Source organism: Papaver somniferum, chromosome 11, assembly GCF_003573695.1.
Source record: "Papaver somniferum cultivar HN1 chromosome 11, ASM357369v1, whole genome shotgun sequence".
Taxonomy (NCBI): domain Eukaryota; kingdom Viridiplantae; phylum Streptophyta; class Magnoliopsida; order Ranunculales; family Papaveraceae; genus Papaver; species Papaver somniferum.
The window spans coordinates 122,671,769-122,692,060 of record NC_039368.1 but is presented as its reverse complement, the minus strand read 5'-3'; the positions used below and the strand labels follow the sequence as shown (position 1 = coordinate 122,692,060).

The window sequence follows — 20,292 nt, the reverse complement described above, 5'->3', positions numbered from 1 at the left end:
GGTATCCATAGATGACAATAACAGAATTCTAGTTATTCCTTCTAATGAGGAAATTTTATTAGTTCTTAAGAATATGAAACCTAATAAATCCCCAGGTCCTGATGGTTTCCCGGTCAGTTTCTTTATCCATAACTGGCATTTGGTAGGTACCCAAGTCACTGAAACAATCCAAAACTTCTTTAAAGAAAAAAGCATGAATCCTGACCTAAATATAACCCACCTATTCCTAATACCTAAAATTAAAAATTCTAAAAGACCGAGTCAATTTAGACCTATAGGACTATGTAATACTATTTACAAAGTCATAGCCAAATTATTAGCAAATAGAATCAAACCCACTTTAGATAAAATTATATCACCCTTTCAATCTTCCTTTCTTTCCTCCAGACAAATTTCAGACAATATTATTGTTGCTCATGAGATTATGCACTCTTTTAAAAAGGAAAAAGTAAAAACTGGAGGTTTAGGTATCAAAATAGATATGTCTAAAGCTTTCGATAGGGTTAATTGGGATTTTATTTTAAAGACTTTAAAAACCTTTGGCTTCAATGAAGAGGTATGTACTTTAATAGAACAGTGTATCTCGACTTCTTCTATTGTTGTTCTCCTTAATGGCAGCCCTGGTGCCTTCTTCAAACCTTCTAGAGGGTTAAGACAAGGAGACCCTTTATCTCCTTATCTTTTTATCATTTGTATGAAAATTTTCTCTAGGCTTCTTCTAAAACAAGAACAGAACAAAGTTCTGCATGGAGTTAAAATAACTCCTAAAAGTGAACCTATATCTCATTTATTTTTTTTGCTGATGACTGTCTTCTTTTTGTCAAAGCTGATCTAGTGGAATGTAAAAATCTTCTAGACACAATAACAATTTTTAGTAAAGTCTCAGGTCAAGTTATTAACTTTGAAAAATCGGGTGTTTTCTTTAGTAAGAAAGTTGAACCTAAACATCAAAGGATGATATCCAAGCTCTTAAAAATAAGACATATCAATCTTAAAGACCCATACTTAGGAGCTCCTTTGTTTATGGAGAAATCTAAAATAAAAACTTTTTCACTGATTCTAGAGAGAATGGAATCTAAATCTAAAGGATGGAAAATCCTTGTTCTTGCGCAACCTAATAGATTTTTCCTCAATGGAGCAGCGCTTTCTAGTATACCAAACTACGTAATGGGATGTTTTGTTCTACCTAAAAAGATAACTAATAAAATTAATGCTCTTCAAAGGGATTTTTGGTGGGGAAAAGAGGCTGGTGAAAAAGGCTTTTACCCCAAAGCTTGGCCAAATATTTGTAAACCTATCCTTAAAGAGGGACTTGGCTTCAAAGAGGCAAGAAAATTTAACCTTGCAATGATAGCAAAAGTAGCCTGGAGGTTACTTAAAGAACCTAATACCTTATGGGTCAAAGCCCTAGGACCAAAATACTTTAGGAATAAATTTCCTTTTAGGAATAAAGTGAATTCTCGAAGCTCTTGTACTTGGAAATGCATAAAACAAGGTCTAGATTTAGTTTTTAAGTACAGTATTTGGGAAGTAGGTAATGGGCAGGACACAAAAATCTAGGAGGATAATTGGATTCCTGGATCAGAACATACCTTAGCTTACCTTAAAAATAATAGTAACAGTCATCTAGTTAAGGTATCAGACCTAATAGATTCTGAAAATGCAACTTGGAATGCTGCTCTTATCTGTTACACTCTCTAGTAATATTGCTCATGATATTATGCAAATCCATCTCTTTAGAAACTCTTCTTATATGCTTAGGAAAGACCAATTAAGGTGGACCTTAACTAAATCAGGAGAATTCACATTTAAATCAATGTATGATAAGTTAAATGAAATTGGTACAGATATTACTAGTCTTTCTCTACCTGAATCTTTTTAGATATCTCTCTGGAGTTTAAATGTCTCAGAGAGAATCAAACTTTTTCTTTGGAAATGTATTTAGGATGCATTGCCTACTAACTCTAAACTATATGGTAAAGTTAAAGGTATTACTCCTATGTGTACTATGTGTAATAATGATATTGAAACAACTGAACATCTATTATTTCACTGTCCCTTTGTCTCTTCTATCTGGAATTCTGCACCTAATCCTGTTTCTTTAAATCTAGATCAAACTGCTACAATTTTAGACTATTGTAAACTCTGGTTGGAAAAACCTAGGAAAGACATCCCCTTGGAAACCTTACTCACAAAAATGTGGTTTATCTGGAAAGAAAGATGTGATAGAACTTTTGAAGCTAAAATTAAAGATATTACTTCTTTAAACTTAGAAATTCTTGGACATGTTGAATTCTGGTCCACCAAAAAAAGAAAATCTCTAAAAAAGACGCAGAAAAATAGAACTAACTTTAAATGGAAAGCTCCTAACACATGAAATTTGAAATTTAATGTTGATGCTACATGGAACTCTGATCCTTTAACTTCCACTTATACCTTTATTCTGAGAAATGAAACAGGAGACTGTCAAGGAGGGAAAGAAGGAATCGCAGCAGTCTCAACCCACAAGAAGGAGAAGCTATAGGAGTATGGCAAACAACAGTTTGGGCTAACGAGAAAGAGATCCAAAATTTCAGTATTGAGGGAGATTGTGAAAGCCTTTTTAACTTCATTAATGGTCAGTCTGCATAGATTACCTGGAGAGCCAAAGCGTACATGCTAGAAGCTCATAGACTAGCAAATCTTTGCAACGACTTTTTGGGTTTTGTTTTCGTACCTAGATCAGAAAATCAAGTGGCTAATAGTATAGCCAAATTTGCAAAAAATTTAACAAACTGTTTAGAATGGGATCAATTCCCACCGATTTATAGTAAAAAGAAACTCTTAATAGATAAATCTAATATTGGGAGTCTCACAAACCCCATATTAGATGGCTCTACTTCTCTTATAATGGAGACTCATTTTGAGTCCTAGTTTTTTAATACAATACCTTATTCACAAAATAAAAAAGGCTTGCTTATTGCAGCAAGCAAATATTCAAATGGCCCCATTACTTGGGCGTATTATTTTCCTCTTCAGACTTGTTAACAGTTGTACACACTTAGCTCACTCTTTGTAAAATAACTTTTTCGGAAATACTATTCTAAGCCCCACTCAGCGCCCTACTCTCCGCCCATATGACGTGTTCATTTGAGGTGTACAAAATGTTGGTAGCCACGTATTAAATCACGTGAACTCTTTCATCTCTCCTTCATCTTTTTTCCTTTTGTCTCTGCATTTTCTGGTTCTTTCATTAATGGAGGCCAGAGATTCTAAGAATTGGTTTAAATGGAAACTAGACTATTAATTTATCTGTGCTAATATGTTAATCCTTGATCTCTATCATTCATTTATCTATGTTCCCTCTTATCTTGTTCTTTCCACTCCCCAAATTGATTAACTGATTTAAGTGACAGATCTCCTTTATGAAATTGATTAATTGATTCAAAAATAAGAGAAGGAAAAGTAATCCAAGTTTATGGATCTACTGTTAATATTGGTGTTAATCCATCAAAGTGTGTCATCCAGAACGTGGTCGCTCATAAAGATAAGGATATAAAGTTTACTACTGATGATGTTATGCAGAACGTTGATTGATTGGTGTTCATTGATCCTCTCCTTAGGTTATTAGGATTTTTCTTTAAGGGTTTCATGAATCTAGGGATTTTGAGAACATAGATTATGATAATTGTGAATTTGTAGAGGATGATTATTGTGAATTTGTGACAGGGATTTTGAGAACATAATTTTTTTTTTCTTGAATTGAATCAGAAGATGATTGTTGTAATGATAATCTAGAGAGAATCGAAGAATTTGGAAAAAGAAAAATATTCACGTAATTTGTTAACACCTCACCATGGGCGGTAAATAGGGCGCCGTGTAGCATCAGCGTAACTTTTTAGGCTTATAAACTCCAAGAGGATTCCTGGCAGTAAAATTAGCTGCACAAGATAGTACTATTGAGCCATATATATATATATATATATATAGAAAATGTCCTGCAAAACCTATTAAACTTGCTCTTATTAACACGTACACGCAACATAAAATGCGATTGATATTCTGGGCTTAGACCCAAAATTAAATCTCGATAAACGGTATACGGCCTAAGCCACTGGAAAGATTTGATTGCCTTTCCGTGCCTGTTTCTATGCTCTGCCTCCAAACCAGCCATCAATCAAATATAATCTTTTACCTTTTTTTAGGTGTGAATATTATTCTCATAAGCGTAAACCTATTATTCTCTTCATCTTCCTCTCTGTTAACTTCCTTAGAATCACAATGGTGAAACCAAGTACTACCACCGAATCAACAAATTACACAGTCTTCGTAGAGACTAGTATGAAAACTCATTTGGTTGTAACGTTTACGATCACTGATACCGCCGGGCATCTCAAACGTAAGTTTTTGATTTAGTTTCGATAAAATTTTGTTAGAGCTTCTCTTTTATGTCTAAGTCGTTAGGGTTTCTGATTACTTACTTGCTTCTTATATTTTGTTTGAAATTCTCGTTAAATAGTTTGGATTTTTAGTTCGCCATTTTGTATTCTGTAAGTTATTTTGCGCTAATCATCATGTTCTTGTTACTGAGATCGCATATCTACTTATCTCAGTAGAAATCAGTTTTTCTAACTTCTTTTGATTTTAAGATGCCTACTACTGCTGATGCATTAATAACATCATCATTATGGTTTGGTTTTGCAGAGAAGATAGCGGCAGATCATTTTAATTGCTTTCCAAAGCTTGGCGAGATAGATGTTACAGCAATCAAGGTATGTAATTATTTGACACTGCATAATTGTTTTAGATCCCGTGATTTTCATGAATCTTGATTTTTGTAGGTGACGCGCAATCAATGTTGTTACCACGTATCAGACTCCATGCATGTGAAAAGTGTATTTGAGAGAGTTAGGGGAACGTGGTACCTTTATGTGGATGCTGTTCTGAAGGAAACTGAAAATGTTTCCAACAACATCACAGGTTCTGTTGGAGAAGCTTCTCAACTAGTTCTTGTTGTCCATTCTATGCATAATCTCATTGGAGAGTCAATTAAAGAGATTGGTGGCGAGAACCAGCTGCATGGTAAACAAGGAGAACAATCTAAAGTTATGCCATCTGAAGAAAAAGATTTGAAGCATAAGTCAACTCTAGATACAAAGGCTACATATGTTGCTAGCCCAAGGAAAAGGCCAATAAGTAAGATCTTTGATGGTAAAACTGGCATTGGCTTGTCAAATTTAGGAGCTGGGAAGGATGACAGCACAAGAAATGTCGTTCCTGTTGCGGATCATCCTAGTAAAACATGTAAAAGCTTGCCTCCCATTGGAAAGTCAAAGACGTCAAAAGTAGAAATTGTTGGTGCTCCGTCTTCATGCCTTGAGAAGGGACCTGATAAGGAGTCTTTGAAGACTAAACAATCCATCTCCAAAAAAGACGAAGAGCCGAAGAAACAAAATGATGTTACCTCAAGGGTTGTCGGTACTTCAATTGGTGAAAAAAGGAAAAAGCAGAGCAGCCCATTGAAAAACTTTACAAGATCAAGAACGAGGACGCCAGCAGTGTCTGACAACTACTCATCAACATGTGCGCCCAAAAGTTACATCCCTGGCCAGCATAGTCAGATTCAGTAACTGGAGTGTTGTAGCTCCAGATTCTGGTCTCTTTTTTTCTGGTGGTACCATCATTCTTCTCCTGGCTTAGAGTGTGGTGTGTTTGGTTTTTCTTTTTTGCATTTTGGTTAATCAACATCTTGCCGGGTTCAGTCGGTGTAGGTTCGTACTTCGTCTGCAGTCAGTTGGTGTGTTTTCTCCCAAGCTAAGGATGATGCATCGTTTCCGTTCAGGTTTTAAGACTTATCACTTCCATTTTGGAATTTATTAACTTTCTGAAGATGATATCATTTTCTTTCTCCCTACAAAATGAGTGTCGTCTGTTTTGAGATGTAGTAGGATACCATATAAAATAACCATTTGGTTAAGATCATATATCCTTTTTAAGCACTCATTTTGAGTAATCTGTAGCGGTTAATTAACTGTTCATATTTCATAGCTCTGACATGGGTCCTAAGAAAAACCCCAGTTTTGTCAATGAGAATATTTTAAGCTCAGGTAGCTCAAGTAGGTTGAATGGTTGTGCTCTATGGAGCTTATATTGCTGCAGAGCAGTCCATACTATAAGTTGGGTCGAAGTCTTCTTTGATAGATAAAGGAATGCATAGAACTCATAGATGATTTATTCATTGAAATTTTGACAGACAAATCAGGGCACTACAGTTTACTCTATACTGCTTAGGACTTTGAGTCGTGGTGGTAGGAGATATGTTTCCTTCTTATATATGGCCATCAACTATGATTGACTTCTTGCCTGACTTTAAGCACCGATATGAACTTTCCTCTTAAGTTGGTAATAAGTGGCGTCTGTTCTTGTTTTCCAAGATTGCATTTATTGGGTTGATTGAGTGTGATGGCTTTATCCCTTCTCTTGTGTATATCAAGGATGCACACATTGAGATACAACTGTAGGGATGTGGTATCCACAGATAACAGGTATAATTCAGTCCCGGTTTGTCTACTAACTTTGTCTCACATTTATGATTGCATTCAACAAGTTTTAGTCTGTTTTCTTGTTGTTCTGTTTTGATCACTGGAGAGCTTCTGAATTATTAATTTGGTGCTGATACGCTTGTGTTGCAAGTGGTTTTAAGGGAAGGAGCATAGTCTAGTTATTGGATTGTAAAGGGGATGAAAAAGTTGAATTTGGAGCCGTATCAAATAATATGGTTCTTAAATGCTCCATTTTTGCCGTCTTTATGTCATGGATACCTTCAAATGAAGCTGGGTGATATACATTTTTGTTTAAATCACATGCAACTCATATGTATTGCTCCCTTGTTGTAATCTAGGAGATCCATTAGCCTTATTTCTATGTTGAGAATAACCAGATAAAGATTTACCTGTGAAGAAAATAAGAAAAGAGTCCATATGAAAACTTAGTAACACTATGACACACAACAGTAGAATAATCTAAAACACCACTTTGTGTTTGGCTTGTAGTCTGACTTGTGTTGCATATATATACAGATTCCTTTTGATGGGCCTTAAACTTTATATCATCCTCTCTGGACTTCATAATGCCACTAAGGTACGGCAAATAGATATTTCTTTGATTGATTATGTTAGGTTGAGAACTACTTGCCCATAAATCTTTAATTGATTAATAACTTCTTTTACATAGCTTTGATTGGGGTATTGACCGCTCCCTATTAAGCCCATGAGAATGACTTAGACTTGGTTGTTCAAGACTTGAAGTAGGTTATGGTTTATGAAGTTTTGATTTCTGGATAGCCGTAGTCTGTACTCTGATTATGGTTTGGGTTTCATGGATTAGTTAAAAGAGTGCACAGAAGTGGCCAGTCCCTGCTGCCCAAGGCTACGTACGGCTCTCAGTGATTCAAGTATGGATGGTTTATCTGTAGAATCTGCAGTCTGTTCTCTAAGTATGGTTTTTTGCGTTACCATAGATGATGAAAGATAGCATAGTTGTTGCTTTCAAGAATTATGGCTCTCACTGGTGAGGTGATCTGAAACTTGTCACCTTGAGTAATCAGCGGCTGTTAATTGCTTATTCATAGCTTTGATTGGGGCAATAGACTCTTGACATATTCAGTTTCCATGCGAAACCCCCCTGACGCCAATGATAGACTCGGTAGTTCAAGTATGTTGACAGAAGTTTGGGTTTGGGTTTTTGGATAGTCTGTACTCTTGAATATGGTTTGGGTTTCATAGATTGGTTGAGAAGAGTGTACACAAGTAGCCAGTCCTTGCTGCAAAAGACTGGCTCTCAGTGGTGCGGCTACTTATAAAACATATTTTGAATTTTGTATCTTGTCGACAATTATGGCGACTTCATCTGCAGAGATAGAATAGAATCAGGTTATCCTGCTTGTTCATCTTTGATTGGGGTACTTCGCACTTGACACTATTTCTATATGAACCCCCATTGCCAATATATAACTGGAATCAAGAATTTATATACCAGACGATAGGAACTGGAACAAACTACAACAATGGATTCCAGAACTTATTGCATATTGTGCTACACATGTAAAACACTAGTTTCAGATTTATTTTTATTTCAAAATATCATTAAACTCGTAAGACTCTAGCTAAAGCAGGCATACAGTGATTCAGTTTGAGGATAAACTCACAAGTAAATGTCGTAGCCGGATATTTCCATTTCACATAATTCTGGTGGGCATTAAATTGCTCAAATTGAATACAAAATTATATTACATTTGCAGAGCATACCAAAGAGAATGTGAAAAGTGTGCATGTTAAGTTACATCACTTCCCAACAGCTCTCCTGAGAAGGCACTTCCACCGCCAGATACTGCTGATCCAGTTTGTGAACTTGGTTACTCCTCGAGCTTTCTGCATTCGTCTAATCTTGAAAAGATCATATGGAAGTGGTGACGTTTCATCTTCTTGTTGCCCTGAAAATAGCAATGAATGATGCAAAGCTCTTAATTGTTATCATATCCCTTACAATATGGGGTCAAATAGACCCTTAGAACACTAGAGCTAAAACTACAACTCCCAGAAACAGCAACGTACTCAGAGATTCCTAGAGATGCATTCTTATGTGGATTTAAACAATATAGAAAATCTACAAATGCGTCAAAGTAAATAGTCATGGATGGAAAACGAAGATGCTTAAGCAGTACCATCAACGGAGGGCAAGTGCGTTACAAATGCTACCAAAGCCGGAAGAAGCACTTTCATCGAATGCTTTTGTTGTTCCAGTCCCACCAGCTAAAGGGGCAGCAGGAGCAGGTATCACAAGCAGCTGGCAGTCCAGGTACTGTAGTGTTAGGAAGTAATGCAGCACCTATATTCAAATGCAACAACTTGTTAGATAAATAAGTTGATACATAAAAGAAATGCCAAACTACAATTCGGGGACAAACATATAGTTATTTCAACATTAGTACAAAGATACCATCATTTGACTTGAAACATAACTAACAGATTTTCAGCACTTGAACCAATTCTCGTTGTCCGAACTTTCAGCATTCTCAATAATGCTGCATGGTTTTACCCTCGTGCTTAAATCATTTCCGATATTCTGAAAGTAAATATCTGGTTGTGTACCTTGTTTTTTCCCAGGGTCATAAACATAATCATCCTGACAAGTATCTAGATAACTAACTTTAGCAGGTGTAGTAGATGTTTTTGCAATATTCAGAGGAACCCTTTTCTGCACCTAAAAAGAGCATACAATGTATAAAATACCAACACTTCACAGATATGATGCTGTACAAGGCTAGGGAGATGCTGGCACCTAGAGAACCAACTCCATTTGATAGAAATGACTTTTCGGCCTTCTTATTAATGTTTCTCACAAGCCACTGCAAAGGGTAAATCAACCAGTTGAATACTCAGCCTTGGGCCCTTGAGAGAACCATAGAAATGAAGCTAGCCAACAAAAAAAAACACGTACAGAATTTATAATGTGTAAATCAATTGTAATAGCAATAGCTTCCGTTGTTTTAAGGAAAAGTAACAGAAAAATATGCAACATCAATCAGCAAGAGAATTTATTTACCAGATGCAAACCACAACGTACCTCTTTATGTGCCAAATAATCCAGGTCTTTAGATGAGCACGGCCAAAGATCCATATACCTGTACCTTGACACAACATCATGTTTGGGTAAACCGCTGCCAGACCTGCAAATAAACAGAACAACGGGAACCTATGAAGAACCAACACTGACCCACAAATACAAGCTGATGGTGAATGAAGTAGTCCTTTGATTTGCGCCCAGTAACATGTCACAGATGAAAAATAAAGAGATTTCATTGCAAGAGAAGATCCAAATGCTCCACAATAAAACTTAAGGATCATACCTCCACAGATTGCTCTGGTGGGAGCGAATTCAAGGCCCTCACAAATATTCCTATCATCATTTGAACGGCACAAGAGATCTGCATATCTGCAACTTCATGTTAGGAAATAGATTTCGGGGATTCTATGATAGGTATGGTGTTCTGGTGGACACGTTATGGGGTTCCACCAACCAAAAAAAACAAACAAAATGGAGAGACCTTTGAGAGCAGGCACCTGCAATTTCGTCGACTTCTCAGTAAAGGCAAGGAAAAAATATTTAACTTACTCAAGAATGTAACCAGGCTCATGCATAAATCTCTTCAAACCAGCTTCAAAGACATGATGCGCCACCTGCAGCAACACAAAATGAAAGTCAACAAGGCCTTTAAAGAAACAACTCTTCTACATTTTGAAACTTCCGCGATTGTCAACAGTGGGCAAGTTTGACTTTTTCTTTATTTCCTTATATAAATAAAAGCCAGCCGTGTTTTTCTCTAATCCATTTCCGTTTTCTATTCGTCTCCGCCGTCCCTTCATTCCATCCTACACCCACCACCACCACCACTAACACGCATATACTACACCACCCAATTCTCAGGTACCTCTCTCTCTCTCTCGATTCGGTTTATTTATTAATGATCAATTTCGGGCTGTTTACAACTTTCCTAATTCAATTCGATTTAGGGTTTTCTTTCGATGTTTATAAATATATTTCCTTAGATCTGAAATTGTTATTATTATTTTGATTTACTGATTGTAGGTTAAGGTTTTGGATAATCGAAAATGTTAGAACAATTACTGATTTTTACTAGAGGGGGATTAATTTTATGGACCTGTAAAGAACTTGGGAATGCACTCAAAGGATCTCCCATCGATACTTTGATTAGATCGTGTTTGTTAGAAGAAAGATCGGCTGATTCTTCTTATCATTACGAGGCTCCAGGTGCAGCTTACACTTTGAAATGGACATTCAACAATGATCTTGGTTTGATTTTTGTTGCTGTGTATCAGAAGATTCTTCATCTTCTTTATGTTGATGATCTTCTTTCTATGGTGAAGAAACAATTCTCTGATATTTATGATCCTAAGCGGACAAAGTATTATGATTTTGATGATGTTTTTCGTCAGTTGAGGAATGAGGTTGAAGCTAGGGCAGAGGAGTTGAAGAAATCAAAGCAAGTAGGGAGGTGTGCTCCAGTTGGTTTGGGCAAGAAACAAGGGGGGACATCAATTGTGAAATCAGATGGAAAGCAGAATGGGAATAGCTCTAGCAAAGATGGCGGGGATAGTGATTCTGCAAAAGACCATAAGGAGAATGGAAACCCTATTGTTCATCAAAACGGGGTTAAAAAGAATGTTGTTGTTAATAATAATAATAATAAAGAGAATAGAGATTCTGGGGCTTTCGATGTAAATAAGCTTCTTAAGCTCAGATCAAAAGGTGCAAAGAAACAAGAAAGTGTTGTTACAAAGGCTCCTCCAAAGGCGGAGCCAAAGAAAAAAGCAACGAAGAAAAATAGAGTTTGGGATGATTCACCACCAGAGACCAAGCTGGATTTCGCAGATCCTGTTGATGATAGAGGTATCGAGGACATGGAAGTTGTGACAGAGAATCATGGTGAAAGTATGATGGACAGAGAGGAAGTTTTTAGTAGTGATAGTGAAAGTGAGGAGGAGGAGGATGACGTAGCTGGCAAGGACCCGAAGATCGATGAGAAAAGGAAAGGATGGTTTTCGTCAATGTTTCAGAGGTAAATTGCTATGTCTTCTCGTCTGGATGCTTTTTCTTCTTCTTATGTTTCTTCTGCTGTTAGCATTATTAGCCAATTCTTGAACACTACCAGCCCAGGCTGAAGTTTCTTGGATTTTGTGTTTTTATTTGCTATGTGTTGAGACACCATTATGTTGTTGCACAGATGTGTTGAACATCAGTCTTTTTCGGTCTAACCTCTTTAGGTTTGTGTAGAGGCTGTCTTATTTGTTTACTTTCAGCTTTGGGATCCTGGTTTGGGCTGGGTAGGATTATATTGTTAGAGACAACTAATTATGAGCATGAGATAACTTATTATGGGGAACTTGATAAATCTACTTTGTAACTTTGAACTCGTTCATTGCTATCTTCTTTCATGTGATCTCTTTCTATTGACGAGGTTTTGATAGATATCTCTCTAAGAATTATTTTATAACATTCTTACTGAAGCTTCTTCCCGTTATTATCTTCAGTATTGCAGGAAAAGCAAATCTGGAGATGTCAGACCTGGAACCAGCTCTCAAAGCTCTTAAAGACAGGCTCTTGACTAAGAATGTGGTATGCAGTCTTCTCCAATTCTGTTGGCTTTCACATGGTTATGAAACCTGCTTATAACACTTAATTGCTTTCTCAGGCTGAAGAAATAGCTGAGAAGCTTTGTGAATCTGTAGCGGCTAGTCTCGTAGGAAAAAAACTGGCTTCATTCACTAGAGTGTCATCAACAGTTCAGGTATGCGTGATTTTAACTGTTTTCTGCATCAATATTCTGAATCATGAACCACTTGCCTGTGTGTTGAAGTATTTTACATGTAATAGCCTTGGACTTAAGATGAAATGACGTCTGTAGGCAGCAATGGAAGACGCACTTGTTCGCATTTTGACTCCCAAACGCTCTATCGATGTATTGAGGGATGTGCATGCTGCCAAGGAGCAAGGGAGGCCATATGTAATCACTTTTGTTGGTGTAAATGGAGTCGGAAAGTCTACCAATCTTGCTAAGGTTCTGCCAACTTTTATATTGTCGATTAAATTTAAAAGTACACTCGTACAGGGGACAGTTTTGTCTTAACTTTCTAGGCAGTATTCGGCAACCGGAGGCCCATTTTAATAATCCTCGCTTATCATATTGCAGATAGCATACTGGCTTCAGCAGCACAATATCAGTGTTATGATGGCCGCTTGCGATACATTCAGATCAGGGGCAGTTGAACAGCTTCGGACTCATGCTCGTAGGCTCCAGGTATGGAGATGAAACTGCTTTAGTCTTTTGGTTTTGAGCTTTAGTAATTTCATAAACAATGGGTTTTGGATGACCTGGTTGCAAATCTGATGTATTCTTTCTTTCTTATTCAGATTCCTATATTTGAGAAAGGCTACGAAAAAGATCCTGCTGTTGTGGCAAAGGAAGCCATCCAAGAAGCAAGCCGAAACGGTTCTGACGTGGTTCTTGTTGATACAGCTGGACGTATGCAGGTAAACAGTTAGCTCTTACCGTATACATATGTAATATGTTAGCTTTTGGTTCAGAACATCTATTTCATCTCATATTCACAGACTGCCACAAGTATGGAAATGACATGTGTAAATGGATTTTTAAACCTTGTGGATAAATTTGTTTGGTATATGACATTCCATACTAACTAGTTTAGTCATTTTGCTATTTTCGCACTGAGGTTAGCTGATTAGCAGAAGTTCTTTGTGGCCAAGCTAAAGAAATGTACTTTTTATGTTATAACCAGGACAACGAGCCATTGATGAGGGCCCTCTCAAAGCTCATATCCCTCAATAGTCCAGACCTAGTTCTGTTTGTTGGAGAAGCACTGGTTGGCAATGATGCTGTAGATCAACTATCGAAGTTCAATCAGGTAAGTTGTAGAAAATCAAGTACAAAATAATGATGCTGAAATATGGCTTATTGATGTACTGTCTTTTATTTGTGTTTTTCCTTCCTAGTGAATAAGTGAATGGAGATTTAGAATCCCGCCTTATTTCCCTTCTTTTTTTCCAGAAATTGGCAGATCTCTCAAACTCGCCTAGTTCCAGGGTGATTGATGGAATTGTGCTCACAAAGTTCGATTGTATTGATGATAAGGTAAAATGAGATTGTAATTCAAAGAAAAATGAAAGTCATACTGGGCTCTTTCCTCTGATGTTTCTAATCGTGTGGTTTGATTGGTGGATTTAGGTTGGAGCTGCACTTTCGATGGTGTATATATCTGGAGCACCAGTGATGTTTGTTGGTTGCGGACAGTCCTATACAGACTTGAAAAAGCTGAATGTCAAAACCATTGTCAAGACTCTCCTCAAGTAGAAGAAACTCCCCTCGTGGAAAACGTTCTGTCTAGATTACATGTTAAAGATTTGGCTAGTCAGGAGGAATAGCTATAGATTGGTTTCCTGGTATTTTGCACTTCTCTGATTAAAATTCAGGATAATGTGTTTCATTTCAAGATTATTAAAGATGATGCTTTCTATGTCTCCTTTATTTGTGGTGCCTTGGACCCTGTTAGAGTTGGGCAATCAAATTTTCTCCATGTTGTGAATGATCTAGTCATGCCATGCGCTGGGTGATGTGAATTTTAAATTGCACAAAACTGAAAAAGTTGCCTTCAGTTTTGTGGGCTAGGTAATTCAAGCAGGCTCGCATGTCTATAGTTGTGTTCTTAACTTAGGTTTAATCAGTTTCACATCAGTCTGCTTTTATTCTCAAGATAATATTGCTGTAAACACATGAAGTTCTTCATTCTATGAAGACCGGTAAAAGAAAAGTTTGTAACATTGGAGTTTCATAATCTAGGTTTTTTCGGTTATTAAGCATTTCTACTGAATTTTGTGATCTTATCTATAAGTGCATTCAACCGTTTCTTACTCTGTTCTTGTTCATGACCCCGACGAATAACCCTGGGGATCCACTGTCACCATATTCTATAAATTTTCTAACCCAAGACATACAATCTGAATAAATCGTCGATAGCAGTAGTGTTTTATGGCTGGAAAACAACAAGGGGAAGCCTTCATCCAGGGAACAGGACAGCTGCTTATCTTAATGTCTCGTCAGGAGTTGGTTTTTGCTTATCATCATCTGCCAAATGATCCTCTTGCGCCTCGAGAAAAAAATCAACTTAATGAGAAATCCTCACTAATGAAACAGACAAAAGCTTCATTGCATTTTGCTATATCATCTGGTATATGCTCCATGCTTCATTTTTGCTAATACTCCTGTAGTCATTTGCTGGAGTTTATGGTCGGAAAGGAGTGCATGGGCTTTTGGAAGTCAACAGAGTAGTGCAGAGGAAGGCAAAATACTTGCCATCATGGTTCTTATTGTTTAAGGAGTTCTGAGTCTGCTAAGTTCAATGATGGAATAATCAATTGGCCTTTTTTTGTTCTTGTGGGTGGTAAAAATCTTTTGCACCCTGTAAACACCCAAATATTATTATAGGGTAATGTGGAGACTAATCCCAATACACAATACAATTATCCGGAGAACCTTATCTCTTTTGGGAGGAATTCCTCTTTTTATAGGCAAAGCCTGACATGTAAATACCATACACGTGTACTTTAATACCTTTCTTAGTAAGTCTTTCATTATTAGCCGTACACATGTACTATCACACTTGGGGGTACTTAGACACCCACTAGTTATCTCTTCCGAGCACCCCGCTATTGGAGCACCCCACCCACGTAACACCATTACTCATAGCAGCCCCGATCCTTCTGATGATGACCCCGGCTCTGTTGATGATGACCCTGATTCCACTGATGGTGACCTTGGTTATGGCCCGAAGCCCCCATTCTCGACCTTAGCTTATGGTTAGATTTCCCATGTTCACATTAGCCTCCTGACCGTCTTGTCAAGGACTATGGCCTTGGCTAGCAGTCATATCTCGTTTTTAAGGGTCCTTGGTCGTTCTTCTCTTTTACTGGAAGCCCCCTGCCTTAAATATGGTTCCGGATTTTCGTTTTTCTTGAGGACCTTTTATTGTTTGCAATCTTTTTCAAAGCTCCCTCCTGGCATCCTCTCGTCCTTCAGCTTTCACTCAATGGTTTATTAATGACATGACCTCTCTGTGCCGTTCTATCTCCCACTGACAAATTGACACGCGTGTCCCAGAGTGAACCGACTCTTCGTCTCCCTGTTGTTTCTTCATATAAAGCCCGTCCTTCCTTCTTCCTTCTCTTGTTGCTTCTTTCTCTTGGGTGTTTTTCCTTTCTCCCTTCTCCTCTCTCTCTCTTCTTTCCTTAGCCTTCTTACTGTTCTCGGTGATAGACCTGACCCCGGTTTCCTAGGATGGAAAGGACAACTTCTGGAGCAGGCAAGTCTTTATCGTCAAGGGATTCTGCTGACATGAGGAAGACTCGTTTGTTTGGGCCAGACGCCAAGAAAGATAATGAGAGTTCTGGGTCCATGTTCGAGGATAAGTTCATTGCTAGACTGGACGACATAGGGTTCCACTCTATTGATCAGAGCACAAACCTAATAGCCCCCCAGGTAACTCCTGCACTTCCACTCCCTCTTGAGAATTTTCCTCGGCTATGCATTGAGCGCGGGGACTATCGAGATTTCCCCGTAGAGTTCGCTTCTACCACTCTTGTCAGTTATGAGTGAGCTACCTGGGAACATTATATCATGTCAAAACCCCAGCACGCCGCTCGGATTCGAGATCTCAACATAGAGCAAGCCCTGGAGATATCTGCTCATCGTAGCATATTCCGATCCAATAATAAGGCCCTCCCTAATGCTTGTTATCTGTGGGTTAGTGGTGTGCATACTTTGGTTTTTGCGTGGGGGGAGGCCTAACCTACATTGGAGGATGGTGTTGCCTTGACGGGGTTGCCTATTCATAGTTCTCACGATTTCTAGGAAGCTAACCCTGAAACCATGGATAAGATAGACTCGAATTTATATGATGAGTTGGTGAAAGTTCGAAGGTCAATCGCACGCAAGGCAAGCACCGGTACAGCTGATGGTTCCTCTCGGGATGATAAGTGTGCCTCTCTCTCGGGTTGGATGAACTATTGGGCGCCTGCATTTACTGAGGCAACCAACAAAAGGGATCTTCCTTCTATTGTGAGGTCGTATGATTCCCCGACTCATGGCCATAGTGATGATGCATAGTTAGCTGGGTTTTTGACGTACTGTTTGAACCATGACTTCTTCGAATTCTCCCCTAGAGACATCATTCGGAAAGATCTTTTTCGGATAGCCGTCAAAATGGCGAGAGGAATTACTTACCCACTAGCCCCCATGTTTCTAGGTGGCGTATATCGTCATTTAGACACCTTGATCTCGGATCTGGAAGCCACTAACAGTTCTCGTCGCGTGATTGAGAGTTTTGTCCCCACCAGATTTTTGCAGATGTGGTTTTGGGAACGTTTCCCCGCAAGTAGATCAGGGGTGAACAAGTTGGTTATGAGAAATGACAATGCTCCTAGTACTTCCAGGCTGCTGCCTACTCTCCCAACCCGCTATCCTCGTACTGCTTTATACGAAAAACAACATGTGAAGAAAGCGAAAAACGAGTTTATGTGGATATTGGATGATTTGGGGTCTTTCGAAGCACGCCCTTATGATAGTGCTCCATCAGGGATATCATTTCTAGGTCCTAACTTCGTGTTTCTGGAAGATGTGTTGGATTCAGAGACCTCGTATCTTAGTGATGATGATTGAGATTTTATAGCAATACCAACCCCGGGTTACATTTCTGGGAACTTTGAGGGGAAATTTTGCGCCGTCAGCTATAATGTGGACAGGGTTGCTAGACAGTTAGGGTACGACCAAGGCTCGGCCTCCATTCTTCCCAATCCTTCAGATGATATTGGCTTCATGCAGAATTGTTACCGCCGCTTCGTGTTTAAGCCCGATGGTCCTAGGTATTGTCGAGATGGTCCCTTTAATCTGGTGGTGCTTCCACCGAAAAATGTCCCGGAATTCATGCAAGCATGGTGTACCAATTGGTATGACGAGTTGACGCGAATGATAGGTTTTGTTTGTGACGTTGCTGACCCCGTGGAAGCTGTGAGTCCACGGAAATTGAATGATATTGGCCGCATTAGGCTTGATCTCGATGTTGCCTCTGCTCATGGCATAAAGTCTGGGTCAAGGGGAAAAAGCAGCAAAAGTGCCGCAAAGAAAGGAACAAATATTCCTGCTGTCTCAGAGGTGACTCCCTGGCCTGCTTAATTTGTGTTTGATTGTGCATACACGTTTGTTTGATTGCTAATGAGGTATCATTTTCGTACAGCCTGTGCAGCGTCCCCATGTTGTGGTTCGTAACAGAGGTGCACCGGCGGCGTCTTCTAGGGGTCAGCAAGGTGAGTGAGTGATTACATAGGCATGATGTGGCCATGATAGGTTGTCTGACAGTTCAATTATTGTGTTATCCACGTCACCCGCAATTTTTTTTCTTATAAGTAGTCTCTTGTACATGAGGAATTATTTGTTTTCATCATTTCTTGCTTAGAAACTTCTCTCCTCTCTTTTCTTTTTGAGTAGGTTCCAGAGTTGGCGGAGCGTCAAGTCTTCAGAGTTCTGCTTCTAGTTCAAACCCCCAGGTGAGATATGTCACATCTGTTGGGGAGTACATCTTCCTTCTCCCCTTTCTTTGTTTTGTCTTTTATTTTTCGGGGTCATGTTGTTGATTTCGGTTAGCGTCTGTTGTAGGAAAAGAGTATACGTCGTGCGGAGCAAGCATTTGAGAAAAGCAATAGTTCCGGACAGATAGGTGGTGGTTCGAGGAATCCAGAGTCGATATTTCCAGCTGCTATCGGAAGTCCCGTTTCTTTAATTGGGAAGGCTACATGGTTCGACTTCAAGGGAGCCTCGGCCCCTATGGCGAGTATATATGCTCATTATGTGCTGGTGCACAATTTTCCCGTGCCTTCAGAGTTGAAAGATTACTATAAGGAGATTGTGGAGGAGTATGGCCATGTAGCGAGCACGGAGATTCTTGCTGATGGAAACAACCTTGTTCCTAGCGTTTCCGCCCTGGTTTCTGCCGAAAAAGAGATGGTTGAAATGGGTGATGGGTGTCCTCCCTCTAGCACTTTGGAGATATGGAGAAGTAGTTTTGTGATTCCGCAACTGCTGAAGTTCAACATGGTTTGGATTGAGGAGATGTACAAAGGGATGGATGAGATAAGGGCGGGTCGGCAGTTAGTGCTTCCTGGTGATATTACAAGTTTGAAGGAGGAAGTTAAGGCAGAGACCCAAAAGTTGAAAGAGCAACAAAAGGAGCAAATCCGGATAACTGCCGAGGCTTCCAAGATTGGTGCTGAGATTGCGACAATCTCGACAAGGTTGTAGTTGAAGCAGAAGGATTTGGCGGATAAGGAGGCGGAACTAGCTAGTTTTGAATGATTGTTTTTGGTTGTTGTTTTATTTATTTATTTATTTATTATGTTTTGGAGTTCATTTCAGATATTGGTGTCCTTGTTGTCGGTGGTATATTTTGGTTTATGGGGTGCTAATTTGATGTTTTTATTGATTTGCGTGTCACTATTTTCATCGATTATTGTGCATTCCTACAAAAGTCAGTATAAATATGTGTTTAAGCAGTTCAGTTTTACTTTGTTCTGGTTGGTTTTTGTGTTGGATATGAAGCATATGGAGGTATCAACTTGTACACGGTTGATTTTGGAGAGATCAATGATGAGGCGTTTAATAGATGTATTAGAGATGGCCATTGAGCATTTCAAGTTAGCCTTGTCCGAGGACCAGGAAATTATCACAGCCGCGGAAAGTGGCGTGGTGGAGGTCTTATTAAAGGCTACTCTTAATCAACGTTTGTAGACATGCCCCCAATCTGGGTGAGTTGTCTTCCGAAACTGCATGCGTTCATTTTTATGGACCTGTGTTCGTTTGACAAGATTTTAATCGGCTGTGCTTGCATACATGGTTACCCAGTCAGGTATCGGGGTTGAGCATATGTGTGTGACTACCTCACTTAGTTCGCTTAGACCATTGTAAAATGCCGCCTCTGCTAGATGAGCCTTCTCGGTTGTGAAAGGGTCAGCCGAGGCCGATACTCTTTTCTGTTTCCCTTTCAAAATAAATTTGATACACTGGTGGCAAGTGGAGGGCACAATCCCGTGCTTGTGCAGCCATGGCCTTCCCAAAAGCAGATGGTATGCTGGGTGTACGTCCATGACGTAGAATGGTTCACTGGCTTGAATAGGTCCTACTTGAATTTTCAACCTGATGGTCCCCATTGTTTGTTGTGTTATTCCACCAAAACCTTGAATTCCAGTAGCAAATATGTTGATATCTTCTTCTTTGACTCCAATACTCTCAACAATGTGTAAGGGGATTAGATTCAGTGATGCTCCTGTGTCTATAAAAGCTCTCTTAAACCTATGCTTGTGGATCCCCACTGTCAGGTACAGGGGCCTCGTATGATCACAGTCCACTGTTCTGTCTTTCTTGGAGAAGGTGATGATATCAGTAGGTAACGGGTACTTCCGATCCAAGTATTGGCTTACCTCGTCATTTGCCGCTATTCTCGACAAGATTATTGCAGCAATATGACGTTGTTTCTCTGTGAAGTTTAGTGTATCAAAGAATGCTGCAAAAAGTGGATTTTTTGCGACAGTAGCCCCAATGTACTCATAGTTATCTTCCTCGAACACAACACATACTTCCTCTGATGCCGCTGTAGGTTCTGCATACGTAACCAT

At 39.1% G+C, this 20,292-nt stretch overlaps 3 protein-coding genes and 1 long non-coding RNA gene across 9 annotated transcripts; 3 read left to right on the top strand and 1 right to left on the bottom strand.

Moving 5' to 3' along the window:
- The first annotated feature begins 4,233 nt into the window (after positions 1–4,233).
- LOC113320479 lies at positions 4,234–5,928 on the top strand. 2 transcript variants are annotated; one of them, XM_026568387.1, is made up of 4 exons: positions 4,234–4,378; positions 4,684–4,751; positions 4,821–5,650; positions 5,742–5,928. In XM_026568387.1, the coding sequence occupies exons 1-3, from the start codon at positions 4,261–4,263 to the stop codon at positions 5,607–5,609; spliced, it is 975 nt and encodes a 324-aa protein (XP_026424172.1). In that variant the 5' UTR covers positions 4,234–4,260; the 3' UTR covers positions 5,610–5,650; positions 5,742–5,928. The 2 variants fall into 2 exon arrangements, with proteins under 2 accessions (XP_026424172.1, XP_026424171.1); XM_026568386.1 differs by having other exon boundaries at positions 4,821–5,928.
- Positions 5,929–8,062: 2,134 nt separating this feature from the next.
- LOC113321564 lies at positions 8,063–10,308 on the bottom strand. Of its 5 annotated transcripts, none has more exons than XR_003346760.1 (6): positions 10,153–10,289; positions 9,887–9,972; positions 9,604–9,706; positions 9,319–9,385; positions 8,702–9,240; positions 8,063–8,470 (listed from the first exon to the last, which is right to left on the bottom strand). It is a non-coding gene; the product is annotated as an uncharacterized LOC113321564 (long non-coding RNA). The 5 variants fall into 5 exon arrangements; XR_003346758.1 differs by having other exon boundaries at positions 8,064–8,470; positions 8,702–8,865; positions 8,977–9,385; positions 10,153–10,308; XR_003346759.1 differs by having other exon boundaries at positions 8,066–8,470; positions 8,702–8,865; positions 9,129–9,385; positions 10,153–10,301.
- A 31-nt stretch (positions 10,309–10,339) lies between these two features.
- On the top strand, positions 10,340–14,101 carry LOC113321563 (signal recognition particle receptor subunit alpha-like). The gene is made up of 10 exons (XM_026569454.1): positions 10,340–10,464; positions 10,627–11,617; positions 12,090–12,174; positions 12,251–12,346; positions 12,464–12,616; positions 12,749–12,856; positions 12,970–13,089; positions 13,356–13,481; positions 13,625–13,708; positions 13,802–14,101. The coding sequence occupies exons 2-10, from the start codon at positions 10,650–10,652 to the stop codon at positions 13,925–13,927; spliced, it is 1,866 nt and encodes a 621-aa protein (XP_026425239.1). The 5' UTR covers positions 10,340–10,464; positions 10,627–10,649; the 3' UTR covers positions 13,928–14,101.
- A 3,970-nt stretch (positions 14,102–18,071) lies between these two features.
- On the top strand, positions 18,072–19,102 carry LOC113321432. Its single transcript, XM_026569337.1, has 2 exons — positions 18,072–18,171; positions 18,281–19,102. Exon 2 carries the CDS (start codon positions 18,449–18,451, stop codon positions 18,920–18,922), a length of 474 nt encoding a protein of 157 aa, XP_026425122.1. The 5' UTR covers positions 18,072–18,171; positions 18,281–18,448; the 3' UTR covers positions 18,923–19,102.
- Positions 19,103–20,292: the final 1,190 nt, after the last annotated feature.

Bases quoted from the DNA above. Each gene is read 5' to 3' on its own strand.
- LOC113320479 (XM_026568387.1), top strand. From the start codon at position 4,261: ATGGTGAAACCAAGTACTACCACCGAATCAACAAATTACACAGTCTTC. The intron at 4,379-4,683 runs GTAAGTTTTTGA...TTGGTTTTGCAG, and splicing joins TACCGCCGGGCATCTCAAAC to AGAAGATAGCGGCAGATCAT. The intron at 4,752-4,820 runs GTATGTAATTAT...TGATTTTTGTAG, and splicing joins TAGATGTTACAGCAATCAAG to GTGACGCGCAATCAATGTTG.
- LOC113321563 (XM_026569454.1), top strand. From the start codon at position 10,650: ATGTTAGAACAATTACTGATTTTTACTAGAGGGGGATTAATTTTATGG. The intron at 11,618-12,089 runs GTAAATTGCTAT...TATTATCTTCAG, and splicing joins TTTTCGTCAATGTTTCAGAG to TATTGCAGGAAAAGCAAATC. The intron at 12,617-12,748 runs GTTCTGCCAACT...ATCATATTGCAG, and splicing joins AGTCTACCAATCTTGCTAAG to ATAGCATACTGGCTTCAGCA.
- LOC113321432 (XM_026569337.1), top strand. From the start codon at position 18,449: ATGGCGAGTATATATGCTCATTATGTGCTGGTGCACAATTTTCCCGTG.